General features: G+C 40.9%; 1 protein-coding gene across 1 annotated transcript in view; it reads left to right on the top strand.

Annotated features, from left to right (window-relative positions):
• The window catches only part of EPB41L4B (erythrocyte membrane protein band 4.1 like 4B), a 144,150-nt gene that overhangs the window by 81,939 nt on the left and 39,318 nt on the right, over window positions 1-22,893 (top strand). The window contains exons 3-6 of the mRNA XM_069958239.1: window positions 9,750-9,792; window positions 14,292-14,370; window positions 18,798-18,842; window positions 21,564-21,616. Of these exons, the coding sequence (XP_069814340.1) occupies window positions 9,750-9,792; window positions 14,292-14,370; window positions 18,798-18,842; window positions 21,564-21,616 (220 nt within the window). The remainder of the gene's footprint in view (window positions 1-9,749; window positions 9,793-14,291; window positions 14,371-18,797; window positions 18,843-21,563; window positions 21,617-22,893) is intronic.

Raw genomic sequence — 22,893 nt, 5'->3', positions numbered from 1 at the left:
TTAAACTGCCGTCGGCCGGGCTACATTCAGGATTTTACTGCAGCCGATACATCTGTACCGGTTGCAGGAATGTTTTTTTTTTTTTTTTTTTCTTTCTTTCTCTTACTGTTGATTTGCGGGCACCATCAGGTGTGCCCGCAAATCAGTTAGCAGTTTGCCTCAATGTAATGTGCAGCCGCCGGCTGACTTAACATTGTGTGAACAATTATTTCCAGACGCTGTTCAGTGGACAGCATCCAGAAATAATAGGCATGTACATTATTTTAATGTCTGTTCCAAAGAACGGGCATTAAAACAACAATGTATGAACACAGTGGGCAGCATTGCATTGACTTCAGTAAAGAAGTAAATAATGGACGCTGATTCCATTGCAATTGCAGCATCAGTTGTTTACTGAAATTTAAGGTTGTGTCAACATAAACTGCTACAGTACAAAGTTCCATTTTCTGCATTATGAGCCAAAATATACCCTTGTGCACAAGGAGTAAGGTTACTTTTACATTAGTCTATATTTTATCACTATTTTTTTTTTTTTTTCTGGCCAACAAATATTAATCTATGGAGCTGTTTGGGTCCTATTACAGGGCCCGATCATAAACTGAAAACGAGCGATGATCTGCTAGATTGGCGCTCGTTTACTGAGCAATTACACGGGTAGATTATCTGGCAGCAAGGGCTGCACGTACATAGTTAGCGAACACAGTCACTGCCCTCTCCCTCCCATGTTCGGTCATGGTATTTTCCTCTCCCTTTGTGCCTCTCCTCTTCTCTGAGTTTATACCACCACTCTAGTAACAATCTTCCCCACAGTACTATTGGGGTTCTCTCTCAGTAAAATGAAGGTTGTTTTAACAATATAATACGTTATCAGAACATTCCTCCCGATACCACCGTGAGCAAACCCAACACTGCATTTATGCTTCTCTACGTATTTTATGAATGTATACTTTTTAATTTTTAGTGGTTATTTGTAATTTATTTAGAAAAGTATCCTTTTTTTGGATTTGTTTAGTGGTGTCATCACCCGGGTGGGGGGTGGAGCTTCGGTCCCATTCTCCCGCCAACTTGGACATTTAAACAGCCTATGTCCCACTGTTATCTGTATAAGAAAAACAAGGGACAGCTCTCCATGGCGCGGATCAGCTGGACTAAAAGGGGTAAAGGGATAGAATATGGTAACCCTCGCCTGATAGAGTTGTGCTGAACAGGAGGCACAACTTTCGGAATAGCATGAAAAATATAAACCTGCGAACCGCAGCCACTCCTGAATTCCACCAAGGCAATAATGAGGAAAACACCACCAAACTCCGACAACGGGGATCCAGGGGCAGGTCTGACTAATGGTGACCAGGTGAACCATTTAAGGGGGGAAAAAGTAGATTTAAAAAAAAAAAAAAAATTATTTGCTTTTTTACATATTTTTGGACGCTGTTTTGTATGTAGCTGCAGTACTAACCAATTGTACATGTCTTTTTGATATTTGCATGTTTTTTTATGTAGTTACAGCTGTAGTACTAATAAATTGTATATGTTTTGTTTTAGCTCTTTAGGAGTTAACCCTGATGGGTGGAGTAGCTCCACCTATCTTATTGACATCACTATTTTTTTTGTATAAGTTGTGTTGTGTGTCTCTCCTGTAATGATATATGACTCTTGATAAAGGAACCGGTACGGTTCCGAAACGTGTTGGCTTTTTTTAATAAACTTTTATCGTTTTACATTATTCAATTGGTCACCATTAGTCGGACCTGCGCCTGGATCCCCATTGTTGGATTTTGGTGGTGTTTTCCTCACTGTTATCTGTATGTCTTTTTTAACTTGAAAAGGGGATCCCTGCACCCTAAAACGTGGTGTTGTCGAGACAATAAATGTACAATAAATTCAGTACGAGTTTCCTGCGTCCTTTGCTGTACTGCCGGTCAGTGCCTTAACGGGTCTTTCCATCTCCACCGCTCCACCACAAGGATTTGACACGTCAACGTCATAAAGGGAAGACTGAGATTTCTCCTCTTTTCAAATCCATTTCTGACTTTGGCTGAAAAAATCTGTCAGATATAGGTAATGGGGCCCTAACCAAACAACACTGTGAAAACCAAGGAGATCTCCAGACAAGTCCGCTGCGACCCCACTCTGAAACGCGGCGGTCCCGGGTGCCGCTTGTAGCCCGGGACCGCCGGTATTAGCGGGCACGGTCCGATTGCCGTGCCCGCTAATACAGTAATCAGATGCAGCTGTCAAACATGACAGCTGCATCCGATTACCGGATACAGCATTTCCCTGGTGTCTAGTGGCGGAGATCGCTCCCACGGGACGTTGTCCTGGAGGAGCGAACTCCCTGTCTGATGCCGGCCGGGGACTAGTCCAAGATGGCGCCGTCCCCGCCTCGGCACTCGTTTGTATTCGGCTGCAGCAGCCGAAAGCAAACGAGTGCGGATCTCATTGATCTTTGCTGTATATCTATACAGCAAAGATCTCAATGAGAGATCAAAGTATATATACTAGAAGTCCCCTAGGGGGGCTTCTAGTATATGTGTAAAAAAAATTAAAAAAGTGTTGTCATTAGTAAAAAGCCCCCTCCCCCAATAAAAGTCTGAATCACCCCCCTTTTCCCAGGTTATAAATAAAAGTAAATAAATAAATAAACATGTTTGGTATCGCCGCGTGTGTAATCGCCCGAACTATTAATTAATCACATTCCTGATCTCGCACGGTGAACGGCGTCAGCGCAAAAAAATCCCAAAGTGCAAAATACCGCATTTTTGGTCGCATCAAATCCAGAAAAAATGTAATAAAAAGCGATCAAAAAGTCGTATATGCGCAATCAAGGTACCGATAGAAAGTAAACATCATGGTGCAAAAAATGAGACCTCACACAGCCCCATAGACCAAAGGATAAAAGCGTTATAAGCCTGGGAATGGAGCGATTTTAAGGAACGTATATTTGTTAACAATGGTTTGAATTTTTTATAGCCCATCAGATACAATATAAGTTATACATGTTATATATCGTTTTAATCGTAACAACTTGAGGAACATGCATAACAAGTGAGTTTTACCCCAGGGCGAATGGCGTAAAACACATTCCCCCCAAATAAAAGAAATGCGTTTTTTTTTTCAATTTCACCACACTTTTGAATTTTTTTCTGGTTTCGCAGTGTCCTTTATGCAAAAATTTAGCCTGTCATTGCAAAGTACAATTAGTGACGCAAAAAATAAGGGCTCATGTGGGTCTGTAGGTGTAAAAATGCAAGTGCTATGGCCTTTTAAACGAAAATTAGCCTGGTCCCGAAGGAGTTAAGAGATAAACACCCACCAAAACTCTCAAACTGGACAAGGAGGGTATTAATCAGAGAGGCAGCCCAGAGACCAAAGGTAATGGTGCGTTTATACACAGAGATTTATCTGACAGATTTTTGAAGCCAAAGCCAGGAATGGATCTTAAAAGAGGAGAAATCTCAGGCTTTCCTTTATGATCTGTTCTCTGTTTATAGTCTGTTCCTGGTTTTGGCTTAAAAAATCTGTCAGATAAATCTCTCTGTGTAAACACACCATATGGGTGCGTGCACACTACGGAATTCCCACATATAACCCGCAGCGGATTCCATCGCTCATACCCGCGTGGCGGTGGCGCGTGTCTCCGCCCGTGCCATAGACACTATTCTATGCACAGGCGGATTCCGCATTCCGCCGAAAGAAGTGACATGTCATTTCTTTCTGCGGAATGCAGAATCTGCCCGTGCATAGAATAGTGCCTATGGCACGGGCGGAGACGCGCCGCCATGTGTGGGTACGAGTGACTGAATCCGCCACGGGTCATACGCGGGAATTCCGTAGTGTGCACGCACCCTTACCCTGATGGAGCTGAAGAGGTCCCAAGCTGAGACTAGAGTATCTGTGCATATGAACACAATCCGCACGCTCCATAAAGCAGAACATTATGGAAAAGTGGCAGGAAAAAAGCCTTTACTTACAGCCAAAAGACTTTCCAAATGTATGGAGGGAGGTGCTCTGCTCAGAATAGACCAAAATTGAATACCATGAAACATGTTAATGGCAGCATTATGCTGTAGGAATGTTATTCAGCAGCAGGGACTGGAACACTGGTCCAAGTCGAGGGGTAAGATGAATAGTGCTATATACAGGGATATGCCTGAGCAAAACCTGTTTGGGTCTGTTAAGTGATTTGAGACTCGGATGGAGGTTCACCTTCAAATTGGTCAGTGACTCTAAATACACCTGCTAAAGCAACATGAAGGGGGACATTGGTTAATAATCAGCATACCCAATACCCTTATTGAAACCGACCGGCCCGGTGCAACAAATCTGCATGCCATGCCAACCTGCCCCCCCCCAAGTGGAAACCATCTAACTTGATAGGTGAGGGAGCGTCAAGGTGGGGAGGAGGCGTGGACTTCTCCCACACCTGGTTTACCCATGCTCACAGGTGTACATCATAGCAAAAATCTACACCTGCTCAGACGCAGGTCCCGCTGGATTAACCGAATAGGCGTGCACCTTTTTGTAAATCTGGTGAGGTGAATGGAGGTGGGGCCTAATTTAAGACCAGTGAATTTGGTCCCCCAAAATGTAAAGTTATCAGCATGTTTCCTTACATAAAATGATTGTAATAGCTGGAGTTTGCCTTCCATACTGTGATTACAGTGCAGTTACATCAAGTGACTTCGCTGATGTCTTGGCTGATCAGAGTCACTCACTTTTTCCTTTTTTCATCTGTTGCAGATTGCTATGATGGTTTGTTCCCATCCATGACTCCTCTCCACAGAACCTGTCAGACAAAAATGTTGGGCAGCATACTTTTTCAGCATGTAGTGCCCAAACAGTGTTAATACACCTCTTGGGTTCCAAAACAGCAAAGTGGGTTTGAAAGTCAGTTGGGGGGGGGGGGGTCTAGGTGGGATGGGGAAAAATAGGTAGATGGCCTCCTTAAGCAGGTCAGTCCAGTTGGTAGACAGTTTTTATTCCCCCCCCCCCCCCAATAGGTAGTTTCACCCAATATTGATGTAGGTAGGTCTCTCCAGTAGGTAGTATCTCCCATGTAGACATTCACAAAAACCTGTGCTTGGATTTTTGTTTTGCTCTGGGCAAGAAAGACAGTCTTTCTGTTAAAGATTTTTTTATGAATTTCTTCAATGTTTGTTCTAATCTTGAAAACACCATTTACATGTATTAAACTTTGTGTTTGCACCATTAAATAACATGTCGAACTTCCCCCTAGACTTGTCGATATTTTGAAATCTGTAGATTGTATGGTATGGCTTCTGTCAATATATGTCACTATAATTGCATAGTAAAGCTTTTTTTTTTTTTTTTTTTTTAGGAAGAAATTCATTTGAGCAATAGAAAAGTTTTTTCTTAATAATCAGCAAGCCTTTGTGTTCCATATTTTACAGTGATGAGAAACATAATGCATCAGTCCCCTCCAAATCATTACATCCATGTTATGCAAAACACTATGGCAAGTGGCTGACGCTAGTCTCCAGACAGCTGGAGATGAGGGTTAGGTTCCTGCCTGTTGCAGCTGCAGTATGAAACTTTGGTATAACCTGCAGCAGACATGATTCTAAGTCTTGTTTGTGTTGGTACATAATGAAAGTTATATTAACAATGTCAAATTTGGAATAGGTATATTGTTTCTCATTGTTTCTCATTTCACGTGACTTGCGGCGTGTCTAAAATGTCTTTTACATATTTTTATTTTTATAATGGGCAAGGAGGTATTTTAAACTTTTATTGGGGGATTTTTAAGGGGTTTTTAATATTTTGACACTTTTTTTGACACTTTTTTTTCAACACATTTTACTGTAAATCATACAATCATTAGATTACATATACTGATCTATGCTATGCCATAGCATAGCATAGATCAGTGTTATCGACGTTCTGTATAAAGTCTGCTCTCAGGCGGACTCTACAGTATCTATAGAACGCCAATCCGACAAGGCAGAGGTAAGTGTCTTACCCCCATCTGTCGGTACAAGTGATTGGGACCCCCGCAGCATGGCATGCGCAAAACCGGTCACTGACTTTCTTAAACGCCACAATCACAGCTGCCTGTCATTATCCTTGGCTCCGGGGACACTGATTTGTGCGGGGCCGCTCACGCTGCACATCTGAAACCCCTCACTGTCAGGAACGTGTATATATGTTCCTGCTGTACGAAGAATCTGCAGCAGAAACGTATTTATACGGATGGCTGACGTGAAGGGGTTAAGTAAAATTTTTAGATTAGGCTTGTGTCTATCCTTTTTTAGCTTCTTAGTAAAAGATAAAGATAAAGGCATGTAAGGGAATGCTATACTATTGGATATATCTACTAATGGAGTTTTATGGTAAGGAAATGTGTCAAACACTTATTGAGGGAGCACTCAGTTGGCACACAAGCTTTCTAGCTAGGGATACTTTTTATTATATGCATGTACAGCATTTTTTTTTTTTTTTCATTTTGGTAAAGCAAATGTGTATTTCTGATATGAGGCTTATTTAGTATCTACATAAACTTAGAATCTATACATTTTAAAGGGGGCCTGATGTTTTCCTGCTGCTCGAACCATTATCAGCATGAAACAAGGATAAGGTCCCTTATTACAGAGGTGTGCAATGGCGGGACTGCTGGACTGTCACAGCCCTGTTACTGTCAGGTTTTATACATAACCTTAGAGAGTGGACATAACCTTAGAAGCTGAATTTAAGTTTAGTGTAGCTTCACACGTACCGTATCGCTGCTGATTTTACGCAAGAAAAATGCAAGAAAATCGCAGATCCGCCCCTGCGATTTTAGATGCAGAAAAATTGCATGAATTGACCTGCGTATTATGTATATATAAAAAAACGCAGCATAAATTATGCACATAATACGCAGGTCAATTCATGCGCTTTTTCTGCATCTAAAATCACAGGGGCGGATCTGCGATTTTCTTGCGTAAAAACAGCAGCGATACAGTACGTGTGAAGCTACCCATAAAGGGGACCAGTGAACACTTTCATGCTGCTTATACCACAGTAGCACAGGTGTCAAACTGACTGCCTTTCAGCTGTTGCAGAACTACAATTCCCATCATACCTGGACAACTAAAGTTTTGGCTTCAGCTGATCAGGCATAATAATGGCAATTGTAGTTTTGCACCAGTTGCAGGGTCACCAGTTTGACACCCCTTTTTCTAAGGTTATGTAAGCTCTAAATGTGCTTCATATATCAGAAATAAACATTTGCATACAAAAGAATTGTACAAAAGTACTGTGTACAAAAAGTTGTATGTTTGCAAATTGAAATGTCTCCTTACCTTTCTATAGCACAAATTTGTGCCAAAGGACTGCTTTCTCAACAAGTGTTTCATGCTTTTCCTGTTTTTCTTACAATGAAACTACAGTGAAAAAAAAGTTCAGGTTTCCCATAGGAAGCTTTTTATAGTTTGTAACTTTCATATAACATTGTTCCAGTAAAAAAAAAAAAAAAAATAGAATCTGATCAGGCTGCGGTAAGCAACTGCTCTTCTTTTCCTCCTTCTCAGTAGATTTGATAACTCTCCAACAGCATAAAGAGGGGGGGGGACCGTGCTGTATTTTTATTTTTTAAGGAATGCCAAGAAGTGTTAAATGAAAGAGCTAAGTAAGATAAATGGCTGAGTTGTTTGATGGTTTCCTTACTGGGCAACCAGATGCAGCCATTGCTTTCCTCCCTCTAGTACTGGTCTCCTTATGAGGCAGAGGTTTTTTTTTTATTTAATTTTTAACCCTCTTTGGCTCCAGAAGCCAAGAGCAACCGAAATGTTTGCATCTGTTCTAGCTATGCCTCTGGGGTTAACTCCACTCAAAACTGTTTTTTTCTGTTCTTGAGAGAAGTTGGCATTAAAAATAGTTAACTATTAGACTTTTTAGTGCATAATAAAAAAGGCATTATCATTTTCCATTTTTTTCAACAAAAGGTGCTTTTGTTTTCCTTTGGAAAGTAAAAGTGAAAAGCTCTGTGTACTGTTGTCCTTTTACACTGATTTTTACTGTCTCTAGTTGTATGCATACTGCAGGTTTCAAGCTTCTAGAAGAGAAAGTGGTTTGACTGGTTTCTTGTTCATAGTTTCAGTCCGTAACAAATCCAAGCTGGTCTGAAAACAAAAGTTAGAATAAACTGGTGTAAACCTGGCAGTTATTCACACACTGTGCTCTATACCACAACCTCCCCATCTCACCTGTCCATAATGACTGATCCCTTTTAAAGTCTATCGTTCTAACTGTGATTGTTCATTATGACGAAATATTACACAATTTATTTCTTTTTATATTTCACATGTATTTGTTGTGTAAAAGGTTAATGAGGAGGCCAGGTCTATGCCATCTATTGGAGCTGGATGATGTTTCCCATACACATACTCCCTTGTATGTCCCCAAAGCCATCCATAGTCCAGAAGGTTATCATTTGTGCAGTGTACAAGTAAGCAAATGGAAAGTGCTGCAATCTACATTTACTAGCATTCACAAGGGTCCACTGTACTGCCGTCTGATACAGTATTACAGGAAACTGACCAGTGTCACCAAGAATCTTTGGCTCAATAGCACTAAAATAATTTTATAGCAACTTGTGTATAATATTAAGACTGACAATAATGGCTTCTTGGTAGGATTCTAAAGATTGGAGTGGGAATAAATACAGTATGTTTTCCGTTAATGGATAAATTAGTAAGTCTTTGGAAGTATTAAAGGGACAGATTTAATTTGGCATCGCCAGTCAATAGCAAGTTTCTTGGCACATTCATACTTACTTCCTGGAATTTGTCAAGCTTTGATGAGGTGATGTTAGGTGAACTTGGCTTTCTGAAGAAATGTCGATAAAACAATAGTGAAACTGCCATTTCTAATTTCATTCACAATCCAAAATCTACAATAAAAAGTGACTTTTTAGGAGGGTATTCCTTTTTGTAGTTTGACAGACTATATTCGCTCATTGGAGCAAATAAGTATTTAGAAGTTTAAATCAAGACTGGATGTAATGAAGAAGAGGTATACACCTTTTACATTATAACCCCCTGTATTTAAGATTCACTCCTGGTTTAAATACTAATTCAACATACTGACTTAGGGACAGTTTACACAGAGTTAAACTGACGGAAAGCCAGCCAGCCTCCGTCTCATACTGGCAGTCTATGGGAGGCTTGCACGCCTCCTCTCTCCGCTCGGAAGAATTGACATGTCAGTTCTTTCACATGGAGAGAGGAGGGGCGTGAGCCCTCCTATAGACTGCCAGTATGACACAGAGGCTGGCGGGATTCTCCGCCGCGGAATTCCACCAGTTTTACTTTGTGTGAACTGGCCCTAAGTGCAAATAAAGCCCATTGCAAAACTATTATTAAAGGTCAGGTTCATTAATAACGTTCGTTTTTTTGCAACGATGGCCGTTATCTGTAGTTATTTTTACATTGTGGGAACATAGCCTCTATCTGCAAGTGTGAATAGGGCTTTAAAAAGTTAAAACTGGACACCTCTTTCTGTTAGGCTGTATTACATTATGCCTGTTAGGCTGTGAAATCTTAATAAGTTTCACCTGTGCTAGGTATAGAACCACTCAATATTTTTTAAATGTATGTTTTTGTCAAGCTGTTCTGCCTAGAGGAAAAAAAAACACAGCACAACTGCATCAAGCGAATACACCCTATCCTCTTATTGCAAAATTGTGCATATTGATAGTTTTTGATTATGGTGTTCACGCAGTTAATGGAAAAACTTTTCTCTACTTTTAGCACTGGCTGGACCATACAAAACCTATTAAGAAACAAGTAAAAAGTAAGTATTTTCAAATTACATTAGTTAACTGTAAATGTTAGCAGTAACCTAGTATTTCACTTATTCCTCAAATTTGAATGATCATAAAGTGTTAAATAGGATGTATTTACAGATTGTGGCATTGTTTGTGAACTACCTTACACTATTTATTTATCTGATACCCCTGGTAAGTCCATGTAAACTGAACTGGTCTATGATATATCCACCATAACATGCAACCTTCAGGTATTTGTAGTAAGTGGATGTATCTGCCAACAGTTGTAATTTTTGACAGATCATTTATGTGACCTGGAGCACAAAAAAAGGTTGTGGTTTGTACAAACTATGAAAACTGGTTTGGGGGCTTTCCCGGATGGGGCTTAAAAGGTCTGATTTTGATGATACACAGTTCGCAAGCTAAGACAATGCAATGGACGCGGTTAAACTGCTGGGCTGCATTTAGGATGTTCCTGCAGCCGATACAGAGGTTCTTTTTTTACTATTGATTTGCGGGCAATGTTGGGTGTGCCCACAAATCAATTAGCCATTCACTTCAATGTAAAGTGCAACCGCCGCCGCACATTACATTGTGTGAACAGCTATTATTTCTGGATGTTGTTCACTGAACAGCGTCCTGAAATAATAGGCAGGTACATTATTTTAAAGCCTGTTCTAAAGAGCGGTGAACACAGCGGGCGGCATTGCATTGACTTCAATGCAATGCTGCCCCTGCAGTAAAGAATGGGCGCTGATTCCATTGCAATCAACGTCCATTTTTTATTGAAAAATTACGCAGTGTGAACATAGCCTAACTCTGTAACATGGATTGAACTCTCAGCATCATGATGTATTATGATGCAGAGAGCTCCGAGACAGTTAAACTAATTTGCTGCTGAACTGACACTAAGAGCACAGAAATTTAACAGAGGCAGGCAGGATTCAGAGTGGAGTCCGTGGCAGGGGTTCTGCTCTGAATTTCCACCTGTTTTATTCAGTGTGAATGTACCCTTAGGTGTTATAGGTGGGTGAACTATTTATGTATAAAAAAAAAAGCAGAGGATGGGCTCTAGGAATTAATGTGAGGGGCTCAGCAGTTAGGAAGCACAATATAAAATGCACCCAAAGGGTGCAGATTCATTCTTCAGCAGCTAGGAGAATATAGGAAAAAAGAGCCTGGAGTAGAGGTCAGCAGTGCATGATGGGAACTGTATCCTCCTACTCGCAGGGGCAACTGCTGAAACCCACTCTCACTGAATCCACCCTCCGACCAACTGCGAACAAACCAGAGAGCTCTTGATCTAACAATAGGCCAAAAATAGCAGAATCTGGCAAGCTATGCAATTTGCGTTACATTGACTTTAATGGGAGTGCAAATGGCATAACCCCTCGAACTATGTGGGCTATGCCATTTGTGCCATGAGTGCATTTCTGCTTTTTACCTGGCATGATGTCTTGTTTGTAAGATTTTTGGTGTGTGTGTGTGTGTGTGTGTGTGTGTCCACACACATATCTGTTCTATTCTGTCACAGTGTATTGTAGTTCTGTGCTGCTCTCACATTGATCTTGGGGATATATTCTGATTGTTTCTGTAATGTGGTCATCAGATAAAATACCTCTGGCTGGTTAAACTTTATTAGATCACAGCGACCACTGCAAACTCTAGCCTGGATTGTGTATTAAGCATTACATGGCGACGGGCTGTTGTCAATGAAGCAAGACACCAGATGTTGTCCTTTCAATTATGATTATTGCTTCATTCTGGATGTTGAGCAATCAGATCTATTGTTTCATTTCACTGTTAAACCAAGTAAACAAATCTGGGTTTTCAGAAGTCATACCAATCCCATGGCTTCTTTACTGGTGTTAGTTGATGACCACACCTACATAGCGATCATAACTACAGACAGATTTCAGGTCTCTAACACGTTTACATGTGCACCCCTGGCCTACGCCACAGAAAAGGGGCAGATCCGCCCCTTTTCCATGGCGTACGCCAGCCTTCTCCCATGCGACGTGGCCTCCTCCCGTGCCTGATTTATTGGGATTTACACCTGCGAGCATGATACTGGAAGCAGGTGTAGATTTGGTGCTCAGAGCCAGAGCCGCCCGGGTTAACAAGGAAGCCAGTCTTAATAAATGTCCCACTATACGTTGTAGATCCATTCATTCCTCACGATATCCACCCGTACAATCCGTTAAAAATGATGGATTGGGCATTTGTAGTGCATCTGTAGTTACGTAAATCCGTTTTTTAGAAACACAAAATTTGTGATGAACACAAATTATTTTATTTCAGCCACTGAAAGGAATTATAGCTGCACTATTACGATTTTGTTTTTCCTCATTAAAGGGGTAGTGCGGAGCAATCTAATGCCACATGACAAAGTTGTATAACTTTGTCATGTGGTACTATTACCTTTCTTGCTGGCATCTACGGTGTCCATGTCATCCTGCCCCCCGCTAGAAGTCCATTAGTCTAAATCTTTTTTAATAGCCTCAATATATTGTCCCGGTGGCCATCTTGTGTCATGCTGTGACGATTTGCGGTCTTGCCGAGGATCCGTCCCCTGTTAACTCCGCCCCTAGCTCTTCCCCGTCTCAGGGTTTTGTCAGCAGTCACATGATCTGAAGCTTGTTCTGCTTCTTTAAGAGCAATAGCCCAGGGTAGCCATAACTTGCTTTTCTGAGGTGTCAACAGGTCATACTTGCATGCATAGATATTTATGGGCAGGGGGAACAGTGGCAAAGTAAAGGCTTCTTATATTAGTATTAGCATATTGTTAGCAAAGTGTATACATCTTATATTAGTATTATTCGTATAGTATGAGGGTGCCTTTACACACACACACCACATCCGCAGCAGATCTGCAGCAGATTTGATGGTGCAGATTTGATACTGTGTTCAGTTATTTAGATCTAATCTGCCGCGGATCAGCAGCAGAAAATCCGCTGCAATACGGTGTGTGTGAAGCTATATGCATTGATATTAAAATTTCATTCAATTTCAGATAAAATTGATTGTAGCTTTTTATTTTAACTTATTCTCGATCTATATATTATAATGAATAAAAAGAGGAGAAATCTCTAGTCTTTCCTTTATGAGCTGTTCTCAGTTTATAGTCTGTTCCTGGCTTTGGTGTCAATGATCTGTCAGATTGTGTGTGTGTGTAATAGGGCCCTTAGGGTGTTTAATTGATGGCCTAAAGGTGTGTTTGCACAGAGAGATTTATCTGACAGATTATTGAAGCCAAAGCCAGGAATGTGTTTGAAAAGAGGAGAAATCTCAGTCTTCCCTTTATGGTCTGTTCTCTATGTATAGTCTGTTGCTGGTTTCAGCTTCAATATTCTGTCACATTTCTGTGTAAACCTATTCTTATAGAGAGCCATCCCTTAACCTGTGGGATTTGCTCTTCAGGCTCACCATGGTCTGCAGAATAAAGGGGGGCCCTTAACTGTTTATAAAGCTGCAGTACATTTCTATTCTCTCATGGGGGCCATGTCATCATGACTGGGAAATAGCTCAAAATCACTTTCTTGCTTGTAAAAATCAGTGCTTTAAAAGACTGTGTGTGTGTGTGTGTGTGTGTGTGTGTGTGTGTGTGTGAGGGGGGGGGGGGTTATTGTCTTATAATAAGATACATTCAGTTAGAGATCAGCTTCAATTTGTCATATTGCTTTGGTAAAATAAAAGGTGAGCTCTGGTCGATATGGGTAACAAAAGAAACTAAGGGCCCTATTACACCAACAGATTTATCTGACAGATTTCTGCTGCCAAAACCATTAGTGGATTTAAAAAGAGGAGAAATCTGTCTTTCCTATATGACCTGTTCCCTGTTTATAGTCTGTTCCTGACTTTGGCTTAAAAAAAAATCTGTCAGATAATCTGTTGGTGTAATAGGGCCCTTACTATAAGAGTGCGATAAATCTAACCCCAAACCTATATATCAGTGTTATCCAGTGTTAGAAAAACATGGCCACTTATTTTCAGAGACAGTACTACTCCAGTTCGGGTGTGGTTTGCAGTTAATCTCCATTCACTTCAATGGAAATGAGTTACAAAACCACATGCAAACTGCAGACAAGAGTCGGGCTGTCTCTGGAAGAAAGTGGCCATGTTTTTCTAAGGCTGGGTTTACACTGCATTTTTTGCTGTCTGTTTTTTCTTGCAAAAAAAGGATGAAAAAACATAAAAATCTGTGTGTGCATCTGTTTTGATCCGTTTTTCCATTGTCTTCCATCATTAAAAAAAAAAGGATCAAAACGCATCTATTTTTTAAGTGTATAAAAAAATGTGGTAGAAAAACTGATGCGTTTTTAATAAATTTTTTGATCCCTCCTTTTTTTAATGGAAGTCAGTGAAAAAAACTGATTAAAATGGCTGCACACCAATACATTTAGTTTTTGGACTGCAAAAAATGCAGTGTGAACCCAGCCTAACCCTGGAAAACCCATTTAATTTGTCTGTATTAATCACTGCATTCATGTTGGGTTTTTTTTCTCCACGCTTTTCTATTTAACAGTTGGCCCTCCATATACTTTGCACTTTCGAATTAAATATTACTCCTCCGAGCCAAACAATCTACATGAAGAGTTTACAAGGTATGTTTTGGGTGGGGGTATAACGCAGGATTATCTGGTAAGTTTTAGATGATAGTTATTGAAATAATATATAAGCAGGTTGATTTCACTGGCTGTGGTTTTTCTTTTTGTGTAGAGGTAGTATCATTCCAAAAAATTCCTGACATATGTGAGTGAAATAAAAATGTCCATTGGACCTTAAAGTGCCTTGTTTTGTTTTAGAAACTCATTTGTTGCCCATGAAGGTTCTTTGTTACTTTTTGTTGTCATTGGTCTCATTCTCCCAATGTATGCTGCAAACCAGAATGTACAGGTGCAAAACAAGCATGCCACTCTTTATGCGGGTCCTGGAAGATATATAGGTATGTGCACCGAACATCACTATGGGCTGGACAGAGCCATGCCCATGCAGAACTGCTATATACACAGGACTCTAATTATTATATTAAAGGGAAAAGAACAGCAGGTTAGAAGACTGTAAGCTCATGTGTTTCCATACGGCTGGAGACGCTGAGAATGAAGGTAATTTTCTTAGTACCGTTTTTTTTTTTTTTTTATTAATTTGTTTCATGCACAGATGCATCCACCCCTTATGAATATTTATCCGGCGCTCTGCACTGAAGAGCCCCGGAGGGACGTCACTGCCAGGTGCTACGTAAATATTCATTATCCCACCCCCAGTGCCCCAAACCACCTAACTTATATAATAGTTGAACTGAAAATATTTTACTAATATACTAATTTACATAATAGTTGAACTGAAAAAAAGACAATAAGAAAATTACCTGCATTCCAAGCGTCCCGTGTGCTAAGGAAACATATCAGACTACATTCTTCTAACCTGCTGTAGGCAGCACTCACATGTCTGTTGTGAGGGACCGGCAGTGCGGAGACCTGCAGAACCTGGAGGACCACTGCTGGAACAGCAGTGATTTCCAAGCTATGGATGGAACTTCAGGCCTCTATGGCTACGATCATGAATGAGACCTTTATGTGTGCGACCCTCATTCTAATTCAGTGGGCCTGATAAAAGAAGTGGCCTTTTAACACTTATGACTTTGCAAAGGGATGGACAATAAACTCATGTAGGTGTGAAGGTCAGGTGTCAAATTTTCTGGTTATATAGGGTATATGTATAGTTAGATTTTCTGCATGGTAATTTGCTGTAGAATTCTTAATATAGTGTCAAAAATGTCCATGTTTGCAAAAAGTGTCATTATTAACAATGTGACACAAACATGCCACTTATACAGTAATGCATGCTGAGGATGTAAAGATCCAACTCATGCCCTTGAACCTGCCCTATTTTATTTCCATAGCATTTTAATGCACTCTGCACTGTTTTTGCTGCCGACGTACAGTACCTCGTACCAGTGTCTCATGTGAATTTAAGCCTGCCAGCTGTGTCCTTTAGACATATACACCAGGGGGAAATCCCCAACGTACAGAACTTGCCCAACACTTGTGAGAAGGGGCCTATTGGACGCTGCTTCTATGCACTGTAAATCTAGCATGCAGGGCTATATGCAGGAGAGATATGTGGCTAGAATACTTCTGACCAAACATAAAAATAAAGTGTGAACAGAGACCAGCTACTCCAGTGCTTATGTTAATATGACTACAAGGTGTGACTCTTTGACATATTGTGCTATATGTGTATATACACTGAACAATGGCTGCGTTGGAATCCGCTGACACTTTGTAACCTAAAATGCTAAATGATGTGGTGGTCACATCACCATTGGCGTTGAGATAATGTGTGGACCTGTCCTCTGCACAGCAGAATATTTTCTAGTCATGAGTGACTTTGATCATGGATAAGTTTTTTTTAGGACCTAGAGGTATTGTGCCAGTTTTTCTGAAACAGTCACACTTCTTGGCTGTTCACAATCCATGGTTTGTAAGAAGATTGGAGGTTCCTCAATTGGATATCTGACAAAAGATCACACTGCAGCAGGCCACATGTGGTTGATAGCATTGGGTGTCACATTTGTTTTAGGTTTTTTTTTTTGTTGGGTTTTTTTTTTCCTATTTGAAAAAAAAGGTTACAAAGCAAGGGTGACCAAGTTTTAAAACGAGTAAAAGCTTGTAATATAATACATTCTCTTGACAGCATAATTTTCCCAGATTCGGGTCAGCCTGGGATCAAAAGAAAGGCCTTTAGCTATATAGCTACCTCTAACCCCTGTAATTGGAAAAGGAGGAAGACCAAGACAGAGGAGAGAATATATAATTTAACTAAACTCAAACAGATCCATTAATTAACTTTCTCCGCCTTCTACCGGTCTAAAAAGACCCAGAGCGGTTACAGTCTTTCCCTATCTGGGTTTGTCCCTTTGAGAGTGGCCTTGTGAGTACTTACATATCCACAATCCTAAAAGGGACTTCTTTACTTCCACACATTCATTTCTCAGATCTTCCGTCCATCTACCCATAGGCGCATGTGTAAGGAAGTCTGGAAAAGGATTACACATACCCACTGCCAACGATGAGCTAGCGATCCATACATTGTGAATAGCCTATTCAGAAATCTTTGTGGGCCGGCTATTACATCTCTGAGTTTTCATTCTTTCTATATTTTCCCTTCCGTCTCCCTCATAGTAAGCTTGGTTTAATATGAGGGAAATGGAAGGAGTCAGTCACGAAACTCTTAGCTTTTATATAGTTTAAAAAGGAAACTGAGAAATAGAAGAGCATAACTGAGAAATAGAAGAGCATAAGGGAGGAAAACAGAAATCCAAGTAAAGATAGCCAACAGAAAACGAAATTAAGAGAAAAAAAAGAACACCACTTTTTCCCACCTGCTTTGCCATTAGACACTAACCTTCCCCTTACACTACTGCCATATTCCCACACCAGCATCAGCCTTTTACATATCTGGCAATACTAATTCCAGCTCTCCAGGTGGTTCACATAAACAATGACCCCCCCCCCCCCCAAATTTGGTATCTAGAAAACAATACACCAATTGATTCTGCATCAAAACAGTGGGCAAGTAAGATTTACACAATAACTCTGCGGCGTACCTTGTGTTCAAGAGCTGAAGACCGACAAGGTCCTGTGGAGGCAGAATCATGGTGGTTGCAGCATTCTCTTTGCATTCCCTTGGACTGTTCATAGTCATTGAATTGTGAACACTGTTAGCAATGACTAGTAAGTGCATGCAAAAGGACGCTGGTTGACCTATGGGAGATCAACCAATACACCGCAGAGACACCATCACGTGTCTCAACATCAGTGTATTCTAGAACATTGCCCCCTGGGAAATCAAATATGCAAAAGAACACTGCAGAGACACCATCACATGTCTCGACGTCAGTGAACTAGCCAGACCTTCCCTCCGGGAAGGAACAACCAAGCCGAAGGCGTTCTCCAGTCAAGGAAACCACTTACTAGTCATTGCTCCCACTAGCCAGAAACCTCCACACTGATGAGGGGCAAAAACCCCGAAACAGCTGTTTGTGAATGGATACCTTGCTGAGGTGGTTTCCTTGACTGGAGAAAGCCTTTGGCTTGGTTGTTCCTTCCCGTAGGGAAGGTCTGGCTAGTTCACTGACGTCGAGACATGTGATGGTGTCTCTGCAGTGTTCTTTTGCATATTTGATTTCCCAGGGGGCAATGTTCTGGAATACACGGACGTTGAGACACGTGATGGTGTCTCTGCGGTGTTTTGGTTGATCTCCCTGAGGTTAACCAGCGTCCTTTTGCATTGAATATGTTTGGCATACAGTTTGCTGGAATGGGTTGAGACATGTGTCTCTACTCATCCACAAAATGTGCACCAACTGCTAGAGCTGGTGCAGTAGGCATGGGCCAAGGGGAGTACGGAAGATGTAGACACTTTTTGGAAACTGTTCCCTGAAGTCTAAAAGCCGTGATTGCCCAAAAACATGGCACAACCAGTTGATCAACAGGTGTTTCTACTACAGCGATTGTTTAGTATGTATATACAGTACAGTAATTAGATTACATAGATTACAATGTATACTAAACTAACAGCATTATAGACAGGTACAGATCATACTGTTGTGGCTGGAACAAGGATTCTGTACCAGAAACCTTTCTCTAAAATATATAAAGATCTTCAAAAGTCATCATTCATTTTTAAGATGCTTTCTCTTCATATTTTGGAAATCTTATTCTCATAACCTAGAATCCTCTCTCTGGATGTTTTTCTCATCTCCTTCATGTATTTGACATTCCAACAATGCTATACTTAGCCTACCCTAGGTGCGCTGCCACAGCATAGTTCAATGGTCTGTCATATTTTCTTCTCATTCATCATTCCAAGATGGGATCCTAAAAAAGAATCAGAATAGAGGATAACATTTAAGAAAGCTGAAAGCGTACTCTGGCTGTTTTACTTGTAAAATGTTTTTGTGGGACCATATTAGTCACATAAAAATGACATTATGTTAATATACTTATTTGTCATCATTTCCTTTCAGGTACTTATTTGTATTACAGCTTAGACAAGATATTTTATCAGGAAAGTAAGTAACCTATTAAGATTGATTTATAGTTATAACATCCAAATGCCTTGTGTATATCACATGGTATTTTGTGTTTTTTGTAGCAATGTAACCTGATTCTTCTGTATTTTTACTGAATGGAGATGGTGCGATAACCTTGCTGTTGTCCTCTTAAAAATGGTGAAATATGGTCGCTATGGGCAATACCTCAAGCAACTTCTCCTTTTGTACCAGTTTTAATTCCACTCTTGTATCTTGTATTACTTGATCTGCTTTATGGTACCAAAAAGAATGGACAGGTGCACTCATCTGAGTTCTGTGCCCACATCTTTCTGCTTGGAGAGTGTCAAAAATGGTGTATGGGTTTATAGAACGTTTTTCTATGGGCCCTAGCATCTAGACTTCCACCCATCAAACTTCTGACAGAAGCTTTTCAAAATGTTAGGTAACCTTTATAGTTTGCTTAGTGTTTACAGAAAATGCTTTCTTATTGTATGAAAGTATCACAGGAGGCAGGATTACAATAAAAAAAATAGCCTCAATTGTAAAAATAGAAGTAGATTTTTCAGCCAACAACTTTTATCACATCACATAATTTATCGGGAGTTTAATTGGAGTGTTGCTTCTGTTCCATTTAAACTGGAATTGTGGGAAACCTCAGAACATAGATTCACTTTCATTTCATTTAGATTCATTTTTTTTACATTGCTCTTTTAAAATGTTTTCATTACATTGTCACTTCTATTTCAATATGCGCTTATTGCTTGTGATTGTGTAAAAATAAGAAAGAAATAAAACTCACCAGTTAAATTCCTGCTGAATCCAGAATCGCTATTTGTTGTCCCTGCAACAGTGAGATTCTTATACATCATTGACTACAGCAGTATACAGTACAAGACCACTGGTTTTTAGCAGGTATGTGGTTATATAGGCATGTCGTTGCTGCAACCACATAAATTGTGTCGGTGGTGAGGAACAGAGAGATTTTTTACTTTTACACAATCCAAAGCAATATATACATTTTAAATAATTTAAAAAAAAAAAACATCTTTTAGGGTATGTTCACACAAATTTTTTTGCAGTGAAATCTGCCGCTAAACAGAGTACCATTAAAGCCAATGATACACCATTCTTGCTGCAGATTTTTATTCCGCTGCGAAAATAGAGTCCATAGACTCAATAAAATAGCTATTTTTACCTGTCTGTGCTCCCCTGATACCCTCTGGCACCGTTTCAGTGACAGCTTGCTCAGCCAATCGCTGCTTTGTCCGACCACAGCCTAGCTGTCATTTAGCAGGGAGCCTGGAGAAGCAAGCAGATGGGGCGCAGTCATGTAAGAATAGCTGTTTTTGCAACAAGATATCTTAGGTTTTAGGGTATGTTCACACTGAGTAATTAAGGCTGAATTCCGTGGCGGAATCCAGTCGGCCTCAGTGTGCCATAGCCCGCTCCTTCGCTGCCGCCGCTCTTTGCTCAAAGAAGTGACATGTCACTACTTTGAGTGGTGACAATGGAGGAGCATACTCTCTCCCATAGATGGGCTATGGCACACTGAGGCAGACGGGATTCCGCCACGGAATTCAGTCTTAATTACTTAGTGTTATCATACCCTTACAAGTCTATGAACTCCATTATCACAGTGGATTTTTATTCCTCTCTGAAAATATAGTGCCATAGACTTTAATGCTAGTCAAAATCTCAGCAGATTTCACTGTGAAACTTGCATGCTGCATTACTGCAGCATGCAAGTAGCCCCACCATTTGCATGTGAGTTTATAAAGATAATCACTAATAGCTGTAGTTGAAAGAAATCTAGTGGGAAACCCTGAATTTGCATACGAGTCACAGAAATGCTGGACTCTTATTAGGTCTTGTGGGCATAAATGCCTGGTGGCAAAGCTTGGGGAGTCTAAAATTACAGTGGTACCTCAGATTACGAGTAACCTTGTTTACCTGCAATTTGGAAGACAAGCTCACATTATTAAAAAGATGTAACTCTGTATACGAGCTCCCATTTGTGCCAGCATTAAGATACTGAAGGTACTGTACACTGCACAAAGATACAGCGCAGGATCCTGACACTTTACTGACCTGCAGAGGAGGATGATGGAGGAGGCAGGAACAGCCCTGGGTGCTGGGTGGATGGAGGACACAGGAATGGCCCAGGTGCTGGGTGGATGAAGGACGCATGGAACAGGCAGGAGTGGTTGGGTGCTAGGCGCATGAAACAGGCAGGAGTGTCCCCGGGTCGATGGAGGAGGCAGGAGCAGCACAGTCGCTAGGTAGATGATGGAGGCAGGAGCGACCCGGGTGCTGGGCATGGAAGAGGCACGTGCGGGGAGGAGGCAAGAATTGGGATACAGTGGTCACTTGACTCCCAGCCTCCGGCACAGCTGATTGCCACGGACACCTCAAGGGTAAAGGTCCTTTAACCCTTAAGTGTCTGTGGCACTCAGCTCTGCGGGGGGCTGGGAGTCAAGTACTGCTTGCAATCAGGTCCTGGACTGTGCACAATAGCTGTTATTCCCCTTTCTCTGCCATTAGTTGTAGACTTGTGGACAGAATTATTTGCATTTTAATGAATGTTTATGGGAAAATCTGTCTTGCCATATGAGTGATTTGGATTGCAAGTATGTTCCCAGAAAGAATCATGCATGTAATCCAAGGCGCCACTGTACACATTAAGAAACCATTTTTTAAGGCTGTTTTCTCATTTTTCAATTTGTCTTTTTTTTTTTTTAGATTAAAATGTCCTTATGAAACTGCTGTGGAGTTAGCAGCTTTGTGCTTGCAAGGTAGGTGTTGATTGAGAAGTTCCATTGTGGCGCAGAGCCCGCCCGACCCCCCCGGTGGAGCCCCAGATACTTACCCTTTGCTGCAAGTCCCGCTCCTGGACCTGGTCCCGGATTGGAGATATCGCTGTCAGCAGCCCTGCGTGCACACTCCAGAGATGAGTCCAACGCCCATAGAGAATGACAGCTCCAGTCATTCTCTATGGGCATCAGACTCATCTCTGGTAATTAGGATACAGTGCGTGCTCACCTTCCAGCGTCGATATCCCCGTCTGGGGACTGGGTCCAGGAGCGGGACTTGCAGCAAAGGGTAAGTATCCAGGGCTGCACCGGGGGGTCGGGCGGGCTCTGCACCGCAATGCCGTGTAACAGGTTCCCTTTAAAGGGAAATTGTTGTTACCAGAGAAATCACTGATGCTTTTACACCCCCCCCCCCCCCCTTGGATTGCAACCACAGAGATAGACACTACAAGTACGGTTACTCTTCATGTTAACATAGCATAACTAACTGTTGGCATCTGCAGAGCAGTTTGAGTTTCCATTTGAAGACTTTCATATTTTTCCGCCCAGTCCATGGCGACATGACATGATTATTTTTGCAAAGTGGCTTGTTACATGGCTAATTTTTTCAGAAGTGCTAGTTATTTTTCATGCTATTCTACAAAATCAAACAGAAGTTCCCAGATACCCAATACTCCCAAGAGTGTTGTATATTCAAGAGTCTCCTATAGTTAGTTGGATGTGGCTCAGTTTTACCACATGAAAAGCAAAGAATGGCCCATACTGTACATCACTAAATTGTGCTATCCTTTCCATTCTTTACTAAACCAGAACTTTTTTTTCACATTTGGATATATTTTAAGTGTCAAGAGGAACCAGGAAAAGGGGAAACTGGATCTCATAGAAGCTGGACAGTTTTATCTTTTAGCATAACTAGAAATAAAGTTTGTAGTACTGCTAAACAATCCGACACATTTTAATAAGACCTATTAGGAAGATAATTTGTCTAGGTGCATTTGACAATTAGCTATTGCTTCCCATTTTTTGTACATTTTATGTATTCTCCTATTGTGCTTCATGTGAAATGCAAGTGTGTTCCAGCCATTATCCTTTGCAAATAACTGCAAAGTTGAAGGACGTACAAACTGGAGACAGAGGAACAAAGAAAGCTATTATAATTCTCATGGCAACTTCTTAAAACCCTGTGATTTCTGCATAATTTAATAGGTCCTATGGCATGTGATTGTGTAAATAAAATCCCTCTTAATAGAAATGGAAGA

This window comes from Dendropsophus ebraccatus, chromosome 2 (genome assembly GCF_027789765.1).
Source record: "Dendropsophus ebraccatus isolate aDenEbr1 chromosome 2, aDenEbr1.pat, whole genome shotgun sequence".
Classification (NCBI taxonomy): domain Eukaryota; kingdom Metazoa; phylum Chordata; class Amphibia; order Anura; family Hylidae; genus Dendropsophus; species Dendropsophus ebraccatus.
The sequence above is the reverse complement of the archived record's forward strand: the minus strand, read 5'-3'. Positions and strand labels throughout refer to the sequence as shown.